This window comes from Bufo bufo, chromosome 1, assembly GCF_905171765.1.
Source record: "Bufo bufo chromosome 1, aBufBuf1.1, whole genome shotgun sequence".
NCBI classification, from domain to species: Eukaryota; Metazoa; Chordata; class Amphibia; order Anura; family Bufonidae; genus Bufo; species Bufo bufo.
In genome coordinates, this window is record NC_053389.1 from 373,961,061 (window position 1) to 373,977,048 (window position 15,988).

The 15,988-nt window shown below is 43.3% G+C and overlaps 1 protein-coding gene across 1 annotated transcript in view; it reads right to left on the reverse strand.

Moving 5' to 3' along the window:
- Positions 1-13,980, reverse strand: part of RARS1 (arginyl-tRNA synthetase 1) — a 518,621-nt gene extending 504,641 nt beyond the window's left edge. The window contains exon 1 of the mRNA XM_040404976.1: positions 13,884-13,980. Coding sequence (XP_040260910.1) covers positions 13,884-13,928 — 45 coding nt within the window. The 5' untranslated portion in view covers positions 13,929-13,980. The remainder of the gene's footprint in view (positions 1-13,883) is intronic.
- Between the last annotated feature and the right edge of the window lie 2,008 nt (positions 13,981-15,988).

Sequence of the window (15,988 nt, forward strand, 5' to 3'; positions counted from 1 at the left end):
TCAGGGCAGAGCGAGCAGCAGGCGGCAACTTGTCCTGGCAGTGGCGCGGGCTCTCTGATTTAAAGAGACCTCGCACCGCCTGAACAGCTCTGGCTGTGCTGCGGCCAATCAGTGAGCTGCGCGGCGGCGCCCACCGCTACGATTGGGAGGAGTCGGATGCCTTGCAGTAACTTCTGGGACCTTATATTCCGGGGGGCCTTATTATCGGGGAGGCCTTATTTTCGGGGGGATGCCTTATATTTCAGCAAGAGGCAAAACTAGAGGTAGGTCTTATTTTCGGGGGATGTCTTATTTTCGGGGAAAGACGGTAGTTAGTTTTTAGTTTGTACAGTAGTGAAAGGTCCTCTTTAAGGAGTTAATGTTTAATAAAAAAAATTAGAACTTGATAACAGCAACGTATCTGAAAAAAGTAGGGACAGGTGCAACTGAAGGCTGAAGATGTAAGCAGTACTAATAAAAAAAACTGCTGGAGGAGCTATTTGTCACATGATTGGGTATAAAAAAAAGAGCATGTTCGAGAGGCAGAGTTTCTCAGAAGCAAAGATAAAGAAAGGCTTGCCAATCTTCTAAGACTGTCTAAAAATTTTGGAACAAATGTAGAAAAATCCTCAACGTAAAATAGCAAAGACGTTGAAAATCCCACCATCTACAATATATAATATCAACAGAGAAATCCATGTGCACAATGGACAATGCTGTCTTCTCTAGGCCAAAGTGCATATAAGGTTAGTTTCACTTATGTGTTCCTTGATCAGTCAGAGGGTCAGAATACTTCAGGTTTTATCCCAATTGATTTTCAATTGGCTAAAATAACTGATGGATCCATCAAATTGCATCCATTCCCAGTATAAATCCAGCATTTGACCAGACAAAAAAGGGCAGCTTGCTACGGTATTTTTTCCAGCCAAAATAAACTGAATTTACAAATCTGGTAATAATGTTAGTCTATAGACTCCAGATGTGACTTGAAAGCATCTGGTATTGCCAGATCCAGTATTATCCGTTGTCTCTCATTAATTTAATATATATATATATATATATATATATATATATATATATATATATATATACATACATACATATATACATACATACACACACATATACACAGTACAGACCAAAAGTTTAGACACACCTTCTCATTCAAAGAGTTTTCTTTATTTTCATGACTATGAAAATTGTAGATTCACACTGAAGGCATCAAAACTATGAATTAACACATGTGGAATTATATACATAACAAACAAGTGTGAAACAACTGAAAATATGTCATATTCTAGGTTCTTCAAAGTAGCCACCTTTTGCTTTGATTACTGCTTTGCACACTCTTGCCATTCTCTTGATGAGCTTCAAGAGGTGTCCCCTAAAATGGTTTTCACTTCACAGGTGTGCGCTGTCAGGTTTAATAAGTGGGATTTCTTGCCTTATAAATGGGGTTGGGACCATCAGTTGCGTTGAGGAGAAGTCAGGTGGATACACAGCTGATAGTCCTACTGAATAGACTGTTAGAATTTGTATTATGGCAAGAAAAAAGCAGCTAAGTAAAGAAAAACGAGTGGCCATCATTACTTTAAGAAATGAAGGTCAGTCAGTCAACCGAAAAATTGGGAAAACTTTGAAAGTAAGGGCTATTTGACCATGAAGGAGAGTGATGGGGTGCTGCGCCAGATGACCTGGCCTCCACAGTCACCGGACCTGAACCCAATCGAGATGGTTTGGGGTGAGCTGGACCGCAGAGTGAAGGCAAAAGGGCCAACAAGTGCTAAGCATCTCTGGGAACTCCTTCAAGACTGTTGGAAGACCATTTCAGGGGACTACCTCTTGAAGCTCATCAAGAGAATGCCAAGAGTGTGCAAAGCAGTAATCAAAGCAAAAGGTGGCTACTTTGAAGAACCTAGAATATGACATATTTTCAGTTGTTTCACACTTGTTTGTTATGTATATAATTCCACATGTGTTAATTCATAGTTTTGATGCCTTCATAGTCATGAAAATAAAGAAAACTCTTTGAATGAGAAGGTGTGTCCAAACTTTTGGTCTGTACTGTACCTCGCAGAGACCAACTGAATAGAGAGTACCTCTGAAATAAAATCGTGTGATATCGAATATACGCATACTGCTAGATTGATTCGATTGTTTAAAGGGTTTCTACCACTTAATTTTTACATAATTAGCTTTCAGACACTAGCGATCCGCTAGTGTCTGCTCTCCCAAACAATCCTAATATAACTGTTTATTGTCCTGCCGTTTCGCTAAAAATCAAACTTATATAGATATGCTAATGAGCCTCTAGGTGCTAAGGCGGAGTCATTAGCACCTAGAGGCCCGGTCTACCTTCACAAACTGCCGCCGCCCAGCGCGTCCCTCCAGCCCGCCCATCTCCTCCGGAATGCGATTAAGCGGACGAATTCTCGCGCATGCGCCGTGCGCGTTTGTATTCGGCGCATGCGCAGTGAATGTCTGACCGCTTCCCTGCACAGACATCTCCACTGCGCCTGTTCCTCGGAGCACTATGACGTCATCGGCGCAGGCGCAGTGGAGATGTCTGAGCAGGGAAGCGGTCAGACATTCACTGCGCATGCGCCGAATACAGATGCGCGCGGCGTATGCGCGAGAATTCGTCCATTTAAACGCATTCCGGAGGAGATGGGCGGGCTGGAGGGACGCGATGGGCAGCGGCAGTTTGTGAAGGTAGACCGAGCCTCTAGGTGCTAATGACGCCCCCATAGCACCTAGAGGCTCATTAGCATATCTATATAAGTTAGATTTTTAGCGAAACAGCAGGACAATAAACAGTTATATTAGGATTGTTTGGGAGAGCAGACACTAGCGGATCGCTAGTGTCTGAAAGCTAATTATGTGAAAACGAAGTGGTAGAAACCCTTTAAAGATCGTGTGTTTAAAAAAAATTGGAGAGAAAGTAAAGTGCTTTATCGATCGAAACATAAATCAAGGAGAAATGTTTATATGAACTGTTTGTCTCGATTTAGCTCATCGATTATTTAGTGGATCAAAGTGCAATAATGGACTAAAATACCTCCATACCAGGGCGGTTTCTTATTGAGTATATGGACTACTTGTACATTTATATTCATTCCTCTCTCAATATTTTTTTTATATTTTTATCTTCATAATTTTTTTGTATTCCATTTTAATTATTTTTTTATTGTTCTTATTGATTGCTGCTATATCATTGTGAATAAAACCCTATTTGCTGCGTGTACTCTAGATGTTCGAGTGCCTATCAATTATTTATCATTGCAGTTTAAATTTATAGCGACTGGGAGGGCAAAAAGTCACGATACGAGCACAGGTACCACTTGGAGGTAGAGCCACCCTAAAATTTCACTATATATCATTTATGTACTCAGCTTTATATATTCAGCTTGAGAGACCTGCTCTGAGCTTATATTCTGTGTTGCCTGAGTGGAGTATTATTTATGTACTCCAGCTTTATATATCCATATCCAGCTAGATATATCTGCCTATATCTATAATTTGTGTTGCCCTGGTGGAGTGGAGTATTCTCTATGTACTTAGCTTTATATATTTAGCTTGATATATTTAGCTTGATATATTTGTCCCAGGCAATAATTAGGGCTTTTTGTATCTTTTATGTACTCCGCTCTATATATGCAGTTTAACCACCTCCGGACGGCTAACGCAGATTCGCGTTCCGGAGGTGGCAGCCCTGCGCTCAGCGACGCATATACGCGTCATCTCGCGATGGCCGAGATTTCCTGTGAACGCGCGCACGCTCACAGGAACGGAAGGTAAGAGAGTGGATCTCCAGCCTGCCAGCGGCGATCGTTCGCTGGCAGGCTGGAGATGTGATTTTTTTAACCCCTAACAGGTATATTAGACGCTGTTTTGATAACAGCGTCTAATATACCTGCTACCTGGTCCTCTGGTGGTCCCCTTTGTTTGGATCGACCACCAGAGGACACAGGCAGCTCAGTAATATGTTGCACCAAGCACCACTACACTACACCCCCCCCCCCCCCCTGTCACTTATTAAGCCCTTATTCACCCTTATTCACCCCATATAGACTCCCTGATCACCTCCCTGTCATTGATTACCCCCCTGTCATTGATCACGCCCCTGTAAAGCTCCATTCAGATGTCCGCATGATTTTTACGGATCCACTGATAGATGGATCGAATCCGCAAAACGCATACGGACGTCTGAATGGAGCCTTACAGGGGCGTGATCAATGACTGTGGTGATCACCCCATATAGACTCCCTGATCACCCCCCTGTCATTGATCACCCCCCTGTCATTGATCACCCCTCTGTAAGGCTCCATTCAGACATTTTTTTGGCCCAAGTTAGCGGAAATTATTATTTTTTTCTTACAAAGTCTCATATTCCACTACCTTGTGTCAAAAAATAAAATCTCACATGAATTCCTCATACCCCTCACGGAATCCAAATGCGTAAAATTTTTTAGACATTTATATTCCAGACTTCTTCTCACGCTTTAGGGCCCCTAGAATGCCAGGGCAGTATAAATACCCCACATGTGACCCCATTTCGGAAAGAAGACACCCCCAGGTATTCAGTGAGGGGCATATTGAGTCCATGAAAGATTTAAATTTTTGTCCCAAGTTAGCGGAAAGGGAGACTTTGTGAGAAAAAAATAAAATAAAATCAATTTCCGCTAACCTTATACCAAAAAAAAAAAATTTCTATGAACTCGCCATGCCCCTCATTGAATACCTTGGGGTGTCTTCTTTCCAAAATGGGGTCACATGTGGGGTATTTATACTGCCCTGGCATTTTAGGGGCCCTAAAGCGTGAGAAGAAGTCTGGGATCCAAATGTCTAAAAATGCCCTCATAAAAGGAATGTGGGCCCCTTTGCGCATCTAGGCTGCAAAAAAGTGTCACACATCAGGTATCGCCGTACTCAGGAGAAGTTGGGCAATGTGTTTTGGGGTGTCATTTTACATATACCCATGCTGGGTGAGATAAATATCTTGGTCAAATGCCAACTTTGTATATAAAAATGGGAAAAGTTGTCTTTTGCCGAGATATTTCTCTCACCCAGCATGAGTATATGTAAAAAGACACCCCAAAACACATTGCCCAACTTCTCCTGAATACGGCGATACCACATGTGTGACACTTTTTTGCAGCCTAGGTGGGCAAAGGGGCCCAAATTCCAAAGAGCACCTTTCGGATTTCACAGGTCATTTTTTACAGAATTTGATTTCAAACTCCTTACCACACATTTGGGCCCCTAGAATGCCAGGGCAGTATAACTACCCCACAAGTGACCCCATTTTGGAAAGAAGACACCCCAAGGTATTCGCTGATGGGCATAGTGAGTTCATGGAAGTTTTTATTTTTTGTCACAAGTTAGTGGATATGAGACTTTGTAAGAAAAGAAAACTTGTGACAAAAAATAAAAAGTTCTATGAACTCACTATGCCCATCAGCGAATACCTTAGGGTGTCTACTTTCCGAAATGGGGTCATTTGTGGGGTGTTTGTACTGTCTGGCCATTGTAGAACCTCAGGAAACATGACAGGTGCTCAGAAAGTCAGAGCTGCTTCAAAAAGCGGAAATTCACATTTTTGTACCATAGTTTGTAAACGCTATAACTTTTACCCAAACATTTTTTTTTTATCAAAGACATGTAGAACAATAAATTTAGAGCAAAATTTCTATATGGATGTCGTTTTTTTTTGCAAAATTTTACAACTGAAAGTGAAAAATTTCGATTAATAACAAAAAAAGTAAAAATGTCAGCAGCAATGAAATACCACCAAATGAAAGCTCTATTAGTGAGAAGAAAAGGAGGTAAAATTCATTTGGGTGGTAAGTTGCATGACCGAGCAATAAACGGTGAAAGTAGTGTAGTGCAGAAGTGTAAAAAGTGGCCTGGTCATTAAGGGTGTTTAAGCTAGGGGGGCTGAAGTGGTTAAAAAGTGGGTTTTTGAAAATTTCAGAAAAATTTCAAGATTTGCTTCTAAACGTCTAACCCTTGTAATATCCTCAAAAAATAAAATGTCATTCCCAAAATGATCCAAACATGAAGTAGACATATGGGGAATGTAAAAAAAACTATTTTTGGAGGTATTACTATCTATTATAAAAGTAGAGAAATAGAAATTTGGAAATTTTTCAAAATTTTTGTAAGTTTGGTATTTACTCTGTGCTGGGGACTCCAAGATGGCGCTCGGTCCGGATGTCTAGAAGCTCAAGTTTTCGCGAATCTCGCGAGAACTTGAGCTCCTTCTCCCTGGCTAAGAGCAGGGCGCTGCGATTGGATGCGCTCGCTGCCAGGGAGAGCATAACCGCGCCCACCAGAACAATGCCTACTATAACTTTGTCGCCTCATTTGCATATGAGGCGACGAAACTAACGGAGAGTGTAGCAGCCGAACGGAGGGGTTCCATTTGAAATAAATATATAAATAAATAAAATAAAAAGAGTCCGGACATCAGTGAGAGCAGCCACATAAGGTCGTCTAAGAATTTAACACACTATTTTCTGATGAAAGGTCCTCTTTAAAGGGGTTCTACACTTTCATTTAACTGATGATCTATCGAGAGGATAGATCATCAGCCTCTGATTGGCGGGGGTCTGACACCCTGGACCCCCGCCGATCAGCTGTTTGAGAAGGCAGCGGCGCTGCTGGAGCGCCGCTGCTTTCTCAAACAGCTGATCGGCGGGGGTCCAGAGTGTCGGACCCCCGCCAATCAGAAGCTGATGATCTATCCAGAGGATAGATCATCAGTTAAATGAAAGTGTAGAACCCCTTTAAGCCAGAAGTACATGGCTCTAACAGATGTGGCTGCAATATTTGTTTTCACTCCGAACATGGACGCTTCCCAACATTTTTTTTTTATTTTTTTTTAAGGGAATCCGCTTTCCGTTCCATTGGGTCACGTAATTGGGATTCTTCCTCAAATGGCAGGGAAGTGCTTTACAACTTTTGACACTTGAATGTCTATTTTAGGTGTTTCATTAAATATTTGTGCTTCAGCAGGATCAAAGAGAAGCCTTTTCCTAAATTCTCTAGAGATACTCCGTTTCCTTTCTGGATCTGCCCATTCATCAAGGTCCATTTCTTTAATATTTTCATTAATGGGGAAGACCGTAGCTCTTTTTGTGCGTAATCTCCCCAAACATTTCATCCTGAACCGATCTCGGTTTTTGGATGTCTTCAATCCCCATGGTCTCTCTCACTGCCTTAAGTAGTTCCTCCATCTCTTCTGAAGAAAATAATTATTTATCATCGTCCTTCACTATCTATCCTTCTGACACATGATCATCTTCAAGATCTTGTCTAGAGACAGACACCACCTCGTCCATGTCCTCAACATCAGAGGAGGATGGAAGGGATAACCTTGGTTTCTTAGCAGGAGGTGTGTTTTGAAGGGGAGTAAGGCTGGGTTCACACAAGCGTTGCGGGAAAATGTGCGGGTGCGTTACGGGAACTATCCCCATGACGGATCTCACAAACGGAAAGCCAAAACACGAGTGTGAAAGTAGCCTTATACAGCCAACACCTCGCACGGTATGGAACGGGCTCACTGCAGCAGCCGTCTCCATACATTCAATTACACATTATAATACACCCCGTTGTGTTAAGGAGAAGACAAGTTTATCAAACATGTGACATTTGGGAATACTTCCTAATTGTCCCGGATCCGGCAGGACAGTCGCAGATTTCGGTGGCTGTCCCACAATGACTAAGGAATGTCCCGCTCTCAGTTGATTGTAAAGGAGAAACAGGGAGCCGTCCACTCACCGCATCACCATACACCTCAGTTGCCGGGGCTCCCAAGCAACAGTATGAGGTACTGACATACATCGCCCTGCTGGTCTATGTAGGAGGAGTGGGGCCAGCCGGTAATCAGCCTGTGGACTCCTCCTGCACAACAAGTACAATGTTTGACAGTATATTGCTGCTGCTGGGGAGAGCCGGCATCCGAGCTGGATCATCGGAGGAACTAGGTGAAGGGTGCACATCTACTGTGAAGGAGGCACATACTGGCATAACAATTGTGAGGGGGCACATCTGGGCATGACTACTATGAGAGTAGGGTGGTCACTGGTTTCACCCCAGAAAGCTGGACGTCACTGGCCACGCCCACATCTGTGATGCCAAGCCCCTGCCTCCATGAAGCCACGCTCATATCACCGGGCTAAAAATTGGGGGAGGAGAGGGAAGAATTTCTTGAATGGAAGGTGAGCTGCTTCTCTCTGTCAGCCGCAGGGAGCCATGTCTGCGGTACTAGTGATTGACTGGGGGTGAGAGAAGCCTCAGTCATTTGCTGCAGCTCACACTCAGACATCACAATGCTGCTGTCTGAGCGTGAGCTACTAGAAGGGTGGACAACCCTGTGTCCGTCCAGGCCCTGCACCGGACAGATGAGAGGGAGCCAGAAAACCGGATGTCTGGCCACCCTACATGAGAGGGTACATCTGGGCATAACTGCTGTGAAGGGGGCACATCTGCGGATATCAACTGTGAAGGGGGCACATCTAGGCATAACTACTGTGAAGGAGGCATATGGGCATGGCTACTGTGAAGGGGGCACAATGTAAGCATAACTACTGTGAAGGGGAAATTATTACTGTGTGCTGGCACAAAGGGGGAATAATTTGTGGACTTGGATGTATACTTATGGTTTGGCCAGAGTTAGAGGCTTGGCCTAATATGAAAAAAATGGTGGCGGCCTACTATGCGTGCTGCGCATATTGTCCCTCTTTGCAATTTTCTAAAGTCGTGAAGTATGTATACAAGCTTCTATAAAGTTAAAAGATATAATAAAACAAAAAGGAGGAGTCGGGTGAACAGGGATATAGGAGGGCAATTAGGAGGGAGTAGGACATGGAGGCGCCAATGGATATTTGAAATTAATGGTAATGAAAGGTCTAGATGTTTAGATGTTATGACTCAAAGGGAATAAGGCAGCTCACCAAACTGTAAAAATCAGTGCACACCAGTGAACTGCTAGAATGATACGAGACAAGAAAAAAAAGGCGATTATATAGTGCTGTTCCAGGAACATCCTGGGAGCACAGTGGGGGCGCCAGAGAGCAGTTATGCAGGAGATGTATTGGATTTTCCGTTTTAATTCATGAATTCCCTTTGGCCTCAATGAAACACTGGAATACAGTAACTATTAAACCTTGGACCTATTTATTTACATATTTCATGTGTTTTCATGATTCCATCTATCCATTAACCCATTCAATTATCCATTTATTCATCCATACACAACTTGTTGACACTCTTTAACCACCTCAGCCCCCCTAGCTTAAACACCCTTAATAACCAGGCCACTTTTTACACCACTACACTACTTTCACCGTTTATTGCTCGGTAATGCAACTTACCACCCAAATGAATTTTACCTCCTTTTCTTCTCACTAATAGAGCTTTCATTGGGTGGTATTTCATTGCTGCTGACATTTTTACTTTTTTTTGTTATTAATTGAAATTTAACTATTTTTTTGCAAACAAAAAGACATTTTTCACTTTCAGTTGTAAAATTTTGTAAAAAAAAACGACATCCATATATAAATTTTTCTCTAAATTTATTGTTCTACATGTCTTTGATAAAAAAAAAAAATGTTTGGGTAAAAAAAAAATGGTTTGGGTAAAAGTTATAGCGTTTACAAACTATGGTACAAAAATGTGAATTTCCGCTTTTTGAAGCAGCTCTGACTTTGAGCACCTGTCATGTTTCCTGAGGTTCTACAATGCCCAGACAGTAGAAAAACTCCACAAATGACCCCATTTCGGAAAGTAGACACCCTAAGGTATTCGCTGATGGGCATAGTGAGTTCATAGAACTTTTTATTTTTTGTCACAAGTTAGCGGAAAATGATGATTTTTTTAAATTTTATTTCCTTACAAAGTCTCATATTCCACTAACTTGTGACAAAAAATAAAAAATTCTAGGAACTCGCCATGCCCCTCACGGAATACCTTGGGGTGTCTTCTTTCCAAAATGGGGTGACTTGTGGGGTAGTTATACTGCCCTGGCATTCTAGGGGCCCTAATGTGTGCTAAGTAGGTAAATGACCTGTGAAATCCTAAAGGTGCTCTTTGCCCCTTTGCCCACCTAGGCTGCAAAAAAGTGTCACACATGTGGTATCGCCGTATTCAGGAGAAGTTGGGCAATGTGTTTTGGGGTGTCTTTTTACATATACCCATGCTGGGTGAGAGAAATATCTCGGCAAAAGACAACTTTTCCCATTTTTTTTATACAAAGTTGGCATTTGACCAAGATATTTATCTCACCCAACATGGGTATATGTAAAATGACACCCCAAAACACATTGCCCAACTTCTCCTGAGTACGGTGATACCAGATGTGTGACACTTTTTTGCAGCCTAGGTGGGAAAAGGGGCCCACATTCCAAAGAGCACCTTTCAGATTTCACCAGCCATTTTTTACAGATTTTGATTTCAAACCACTTCTCACGCATTCGGGCCCCTAAAATGCCAGGGCAGTATAACTACCCCACAAGTGACCCCATTTTGGAAAGAAGACACCCCAAGGTATTTCGTGATGGGCATAGTGAGTTCATGGAAGTTTTTATTTTTTGTCACAAGTTAGTGGAATATGAGACTTTGTAAGGAAAAAATAAAAAAAAATTGCCCAACTTCTCCTGAGTACGGCGATACCAGATGTGTGACACTTTTTTGCAGCCTAGATGCGCAAAGGGGCCCACATTCCTTTTATGAGGGCATTTTTAGACATTTGGATCCCAGACTTCTTCTCACGCTTTAGGGCCCCTAAAATGCCAGGGCAGTATAAATACCCCACATGTGACCCCATTTTGGAAAGAAGACACCCCAAGGTATTCAATGAGGGGCATGGCGAGTTCATAGAAATATTTTTTTTTGGCACAAGTTAGCGGAAATTGATTTTTATATTTTCTTCTCACAAAGTCTCCCTTTCCGCTAACTTGGGACAAAAATTTCAATCTTTCATGGACTCAATATGGCCCTCACGGAATACCTTGGGGTGTCTTCTTTCCGAAATGGGGTCACATGTGGGGTATTTATACTGCCCTGGCATTCTAGGGGCCCTAAAGCGTGAGAAGAAGTCTGAAATATAAATGTCTAAAAAAATTTACGCATTGGGATTCCGTGAGGGGTATGGTGAGTTCATGTGAGATTTTATTTTTTGACACAAGTTAGTGGAATATGAGACTTTGTAAGAAAAAAAATAATAATTTCCGCTAACTTGGGCCAAAAAAATTTCTGAATGGAGCCTTACAGGGGGGTGATCAATGACAGGGGTGTGATCAAGGAGGCTATATGGGGTGATCACCCCCCTGTCATTGATCACCCCCCTATAAGGCTCCATTCAGATGTCCGTATGTGTTTTGCAGATCCGATCCATGTATCTGTAAAAAACATACGGACATCTGAATGCAGCCTTACAGGGGGGTGATCAATGACAGGGGGGTGATCAGGGAGTCTATATGGGGTGATCAGGGGTTAATAAGGGGTTAATAAGTGACGGGCGGGTGTAGTGTAGTGTGGTGCTACTTATTACTGAGCTACCTGTGTCCTCTGGTGGTCGATCCAAACAAAAGGGACCACCAGAGGACCAGGTAGCAGGTATATTAGACGCTGTTATCAAAACAGCGTCTAATATACCTGTTAGGGGTTAAAAAAAAAATCGCATCTCCAGCCTGCCAGCGAACTATCGTCGCTGGCAGGCTGGAGATCCGCTCGCTTACCTTCCGATCCTGTGAACACGCGCGCGCCTGTGTGCGCGCGTTCACAGGAAATCTCGCGTCTCGCGAGATGACGCATATATGCGTGACTGCGCGCAGGGCTGCCGCCTCCGGAACGCGATCCTGCGTTAGGCGGTTAAAAGGGAACCTGTCACCGGGATTTTGTGTATAGAGCTGAGGACATGGGTTGCTAGATCGCCTCTAGCAAATCTACAATACCCAGTCCCCATAGCTCTGTGTGCTTTTATTGTGTCAAAAAACCGGATTGATACATATGCAAATTAACCTGAGATGAGTCCTGTCCCTGACTCATCTCACATACAGGACTCATCTCAGGTTAATTTGCATATGTATCAAATCGTTTTTTTTTACACAATAAAAGCACACAGAGCTATGGGGACTGGGTATTGCGGATGTGCTAGCGGCCATCTAGCAACCCATGTCCTCAGCTCTATACACAAAATCCCGGTGACAGGTTCCCTTTAATTTTAAATAATTTTACTACTTTTAACATTATATCTCTCTACCCGTTTTATATATGGTCTGATTTTAATCATGGATTAGCCCAATCCATTATTTTATCAATAAAACTGCCAAAAAATGCGTCTGATAATATAATGTAGTCACCACCAGCCGCTACTTTTTGACCACACCAGCGGAGTCTTTTTCTTCCTCCGATCACGTGTTTGGCAATGCGTTCCACAATGGAACGCATACGGTAGTGTAGTGCACTAGCTGATCTCCTCCCCTACATTTGCGTGGATGCCGATGGGTTCCACTGTGGCGCGCATACGGCAACCGATCAGCTGATCTCCTCCATCCCCGTCCATACGGGTGCCGATACTTTCCACAAAGGAACGCATACGGCGATCCATAGACATTCTATATGATGAATATTCTTCACCTTATAGTAAATGGGCAGCATGTTATATAGATCTAGAGCCATACGATTCCATAATTTCATATAAAACAGTCCCATGCGTTCCACTTTGGAATGCATGAACACACTCCCATTTCCGGTTTTTACATGCTTAAGTAGATATATAGTGTTCTTCTCCTATATTCAGCGATCAATCCACATACCCATTATCTACTAACTGCTCTTTATGATATATTACTGATTTTCACCATATTGGATTATATAACCCTTTGTCTTTTTAAAGTTATTACCAGGAAGTGATGTCAACACAGCTGACCCCAAGTCATGTGCCTTTTTATCTCTATATATACCCTGTCATGTATGTATTTCACTTATGCTCTTGATAAATGGGTACCGGTTCCGAAACGCATCAAGATTTTATATGTATTAAAGACCTCTACTTTGGAACTTGGAGCCCTGGTGTAATCCTTTGGGGGACATAGAAGTCACATCTACCATTACAAGGCAATCTCAGCGGGGGAGGTACAAGTATAGGTGTTATGTGCTTATCCTATACTTCCCTCCCAGGTAAAGCAAGTCCTTTACCAGTGCTTATATTATGCTCATAAAGGTGATACACTGAGATTTGTTGATGTTTACCAAGTTAAGTATACTTAAATACATTTCATGAATCCTATAATGGATTTTTATATATGATTTTATACTACAGTTCTGGATTTTATATTGTCTATTTGTATGTCACTCAAAGACTTTTTATTCACTTCCTGGTATACTCTTACCTCACTATTCTATAAAGAGCTTATTTTGTTCACTACTCTGGCATTGGACGATATTTCAATATTGCAGACCGGTGTCTGGCTCTCCGCTCCCAGGACATTCCCAGAACAGCACTATATAACAGACTTTTTTTCTTGTCTCATAAAGTTAAAAGGGGGAGAGTTAAACTGCAGATTTTGTGGCTGGAAAAAGTGGTTATACAGACATTTCAATTATATCACAAATATGTCCTTTCAGAATAAAATAAATCTAATAGCTAGCGCAAAGGTATAGCTGGCTAGACTGCCCAACAAGAGAGCTTTTATTAGCTATATAGAAACTGTTTTTTCGCACACTGTACGTTAATACAGTACGTGTGCAGAAAGGAACTTCTCGGCCTGGCCGGAAATAGTGACTGTACGAATGCCACATGACTATAGCCACTGCACTCGCACGCGCAGTCGTATAGTGCGGCGCAACACGAAAGTCACCAATCCCTCATATAATTATAACATCTCACTATGGCTGACCTGCTCCCGCAGTCTCTCTTCATAGTGCCCAAGAAGTCCTTCCATGCTCCGCTCACACTAACACAAGGGGTAAGAGGCCGGCACAGGAAATCGCGTCACGCTTATGTGACGGAGGTGGTAGTCAAGGGCTGCGCTGAGAGGGGAGGCGGGAAAAACTTCGGTAATTCTATACCGGGCAAGATAGCTGAAGTCATGTAGAGTTCTAGGCACAAAATCGTTCTTGGTTTATAACCCCATATTTTAACACGGGTCTGATCAACCTTAAGAAAAGAATCATAGGGTGTCATGATGTTGTGGTCAATCCGTACCAGAAATGCAACGTTTCACACATGCACCCCAGCTGCAATATTATTTGTTATTTTTCTCTCCATGAAATATGAATAGGCTTGCAGAAATCCCATTCATTTGCATGGAGGGCGGACTGACTCATGTTTTCATAGCAGAATATGCACTGAAATTAGAACCGAAATTGCTCACATGTGAGCTTAACACTAGAGTTGAGCGAACACCTGGATGTTCGGGTTCGAGAAGTTCGGCCGAACTTCGGCCCGAACCCCATTGAAGTCAATGGGGACCCGAACTTTTCGGAACTAAAAAGGCTGTAAAACAGCCCAGAAAAGGACTAGAGGGCTGCAAAAGGCAGCAAAATGTAGGTAAATCCCCTGCAAACAAATGTGGATAGGGAAATGAATAAAAATTAAATAAATAAAAATTAACCAATATCAATTGGAAAGAGGTCCCATAGCAGAGAATCAGGCTTCATGTCACCCACCATTGGAACAGGCCATTGTCAGATATTTTTAGGCCCTGGCACCCAGACAGAGGAGAGAGGTCCTATAGCAGAGAATCAGGCTTCATGTCAAAGCAGAGAATCAGGCTTCATGTCAAAGCAGAGAATCAGGCTTCATGTCACCCACCACTGGAACAGGCCACTGTCAGATATTTTTAGGCCCCTGCACCCAGACAGAGGAGAGAGGTCCCATAGCAGAGATTCAGGCTTCATGTCATAGAAAAGAATCAGGCTTCATGTCACCCACCACTGGAACAGGCCATTGTCAGATATTTTTAGGCCCCAACACCCAGACAGAGAAGAGAGGTCCCATAGCAGAGAATCAGGCTTTATGTCACCTACCACTGGAACAGGCCATTGTCAGATATTTTTAGGCCCCGGCACCCAGACAGAGGAGAGAGGTCCCATAGCACAGATTCAGGCTTCATGTCATAGCAGAGATTCAGGATTCATGTCACCCACCACTGGAACAGGCCATTGTCAGATATTTTTATGCCCCAGCACCCAGACAGAGGAGAGAGGTCCTATAGCAGAGATTCAGGCTTCATGTCATAGCAGAGAATCAGGCTTCATGTCACCCACCACTGGAACAGGCCATTGTCAGATATTTTTAGGCCCCGGCACCCAGACAGAGGAGAGAGGTCCCATAGCAGAGATTCAGGCTTTGTCACGGGGTTCCGAAGGTGCACTCGGTCCCCCATTGCCCGCAGAACTGTTGCTTAGCTTTTGGAATGAGGTTCTGTGTTTGACCTCATTCCCAGGGCGGCTTTACTAGCTGGGTGGCTCCCTGCTCCTAGTCTGCCTTGAGCGCCGAGCTGATCACTCGGTGCTCGACTGGTTGGTCTGTCGGTCATGTGACGCTGGCCACGTCACATGACCCTCACTCCCCACTATAAATACAGGCAGCCTGCTGGCTACAGGTTGCCTGTTAATTTCTAGGTTCCTGGCTATTTGTTGGACTACTGAATATTTACCTGATCCTGTTCCCTGACGATCCTCTGCCTGCTCCTCCTGTACTGCGCATACTTCCTGGTTTTGTGACCTCGGCTCCCACCTGACTACTCTCTTAGGACTCCTCTTGTACTTCGCTACTCTCCTGGTATTTGACCCCGGCTTCTCCTGACCATTCTTTGCTTAATCCGTTGTACTGCGTAGCTCTCTTGGTTCTGACCCGGTCCGTTCATGTTCCGTATTTTGTTTTGTCTGTCTTCCCTGCACATATCCTAAGTTAGGGACTGCCGTCCAGTTGTCCCCTGTCATCAGGACTCGTGAGGCAAGTAGGCAGGGCCAGGGGTGAGGGTGGAGCGCAGTGGTC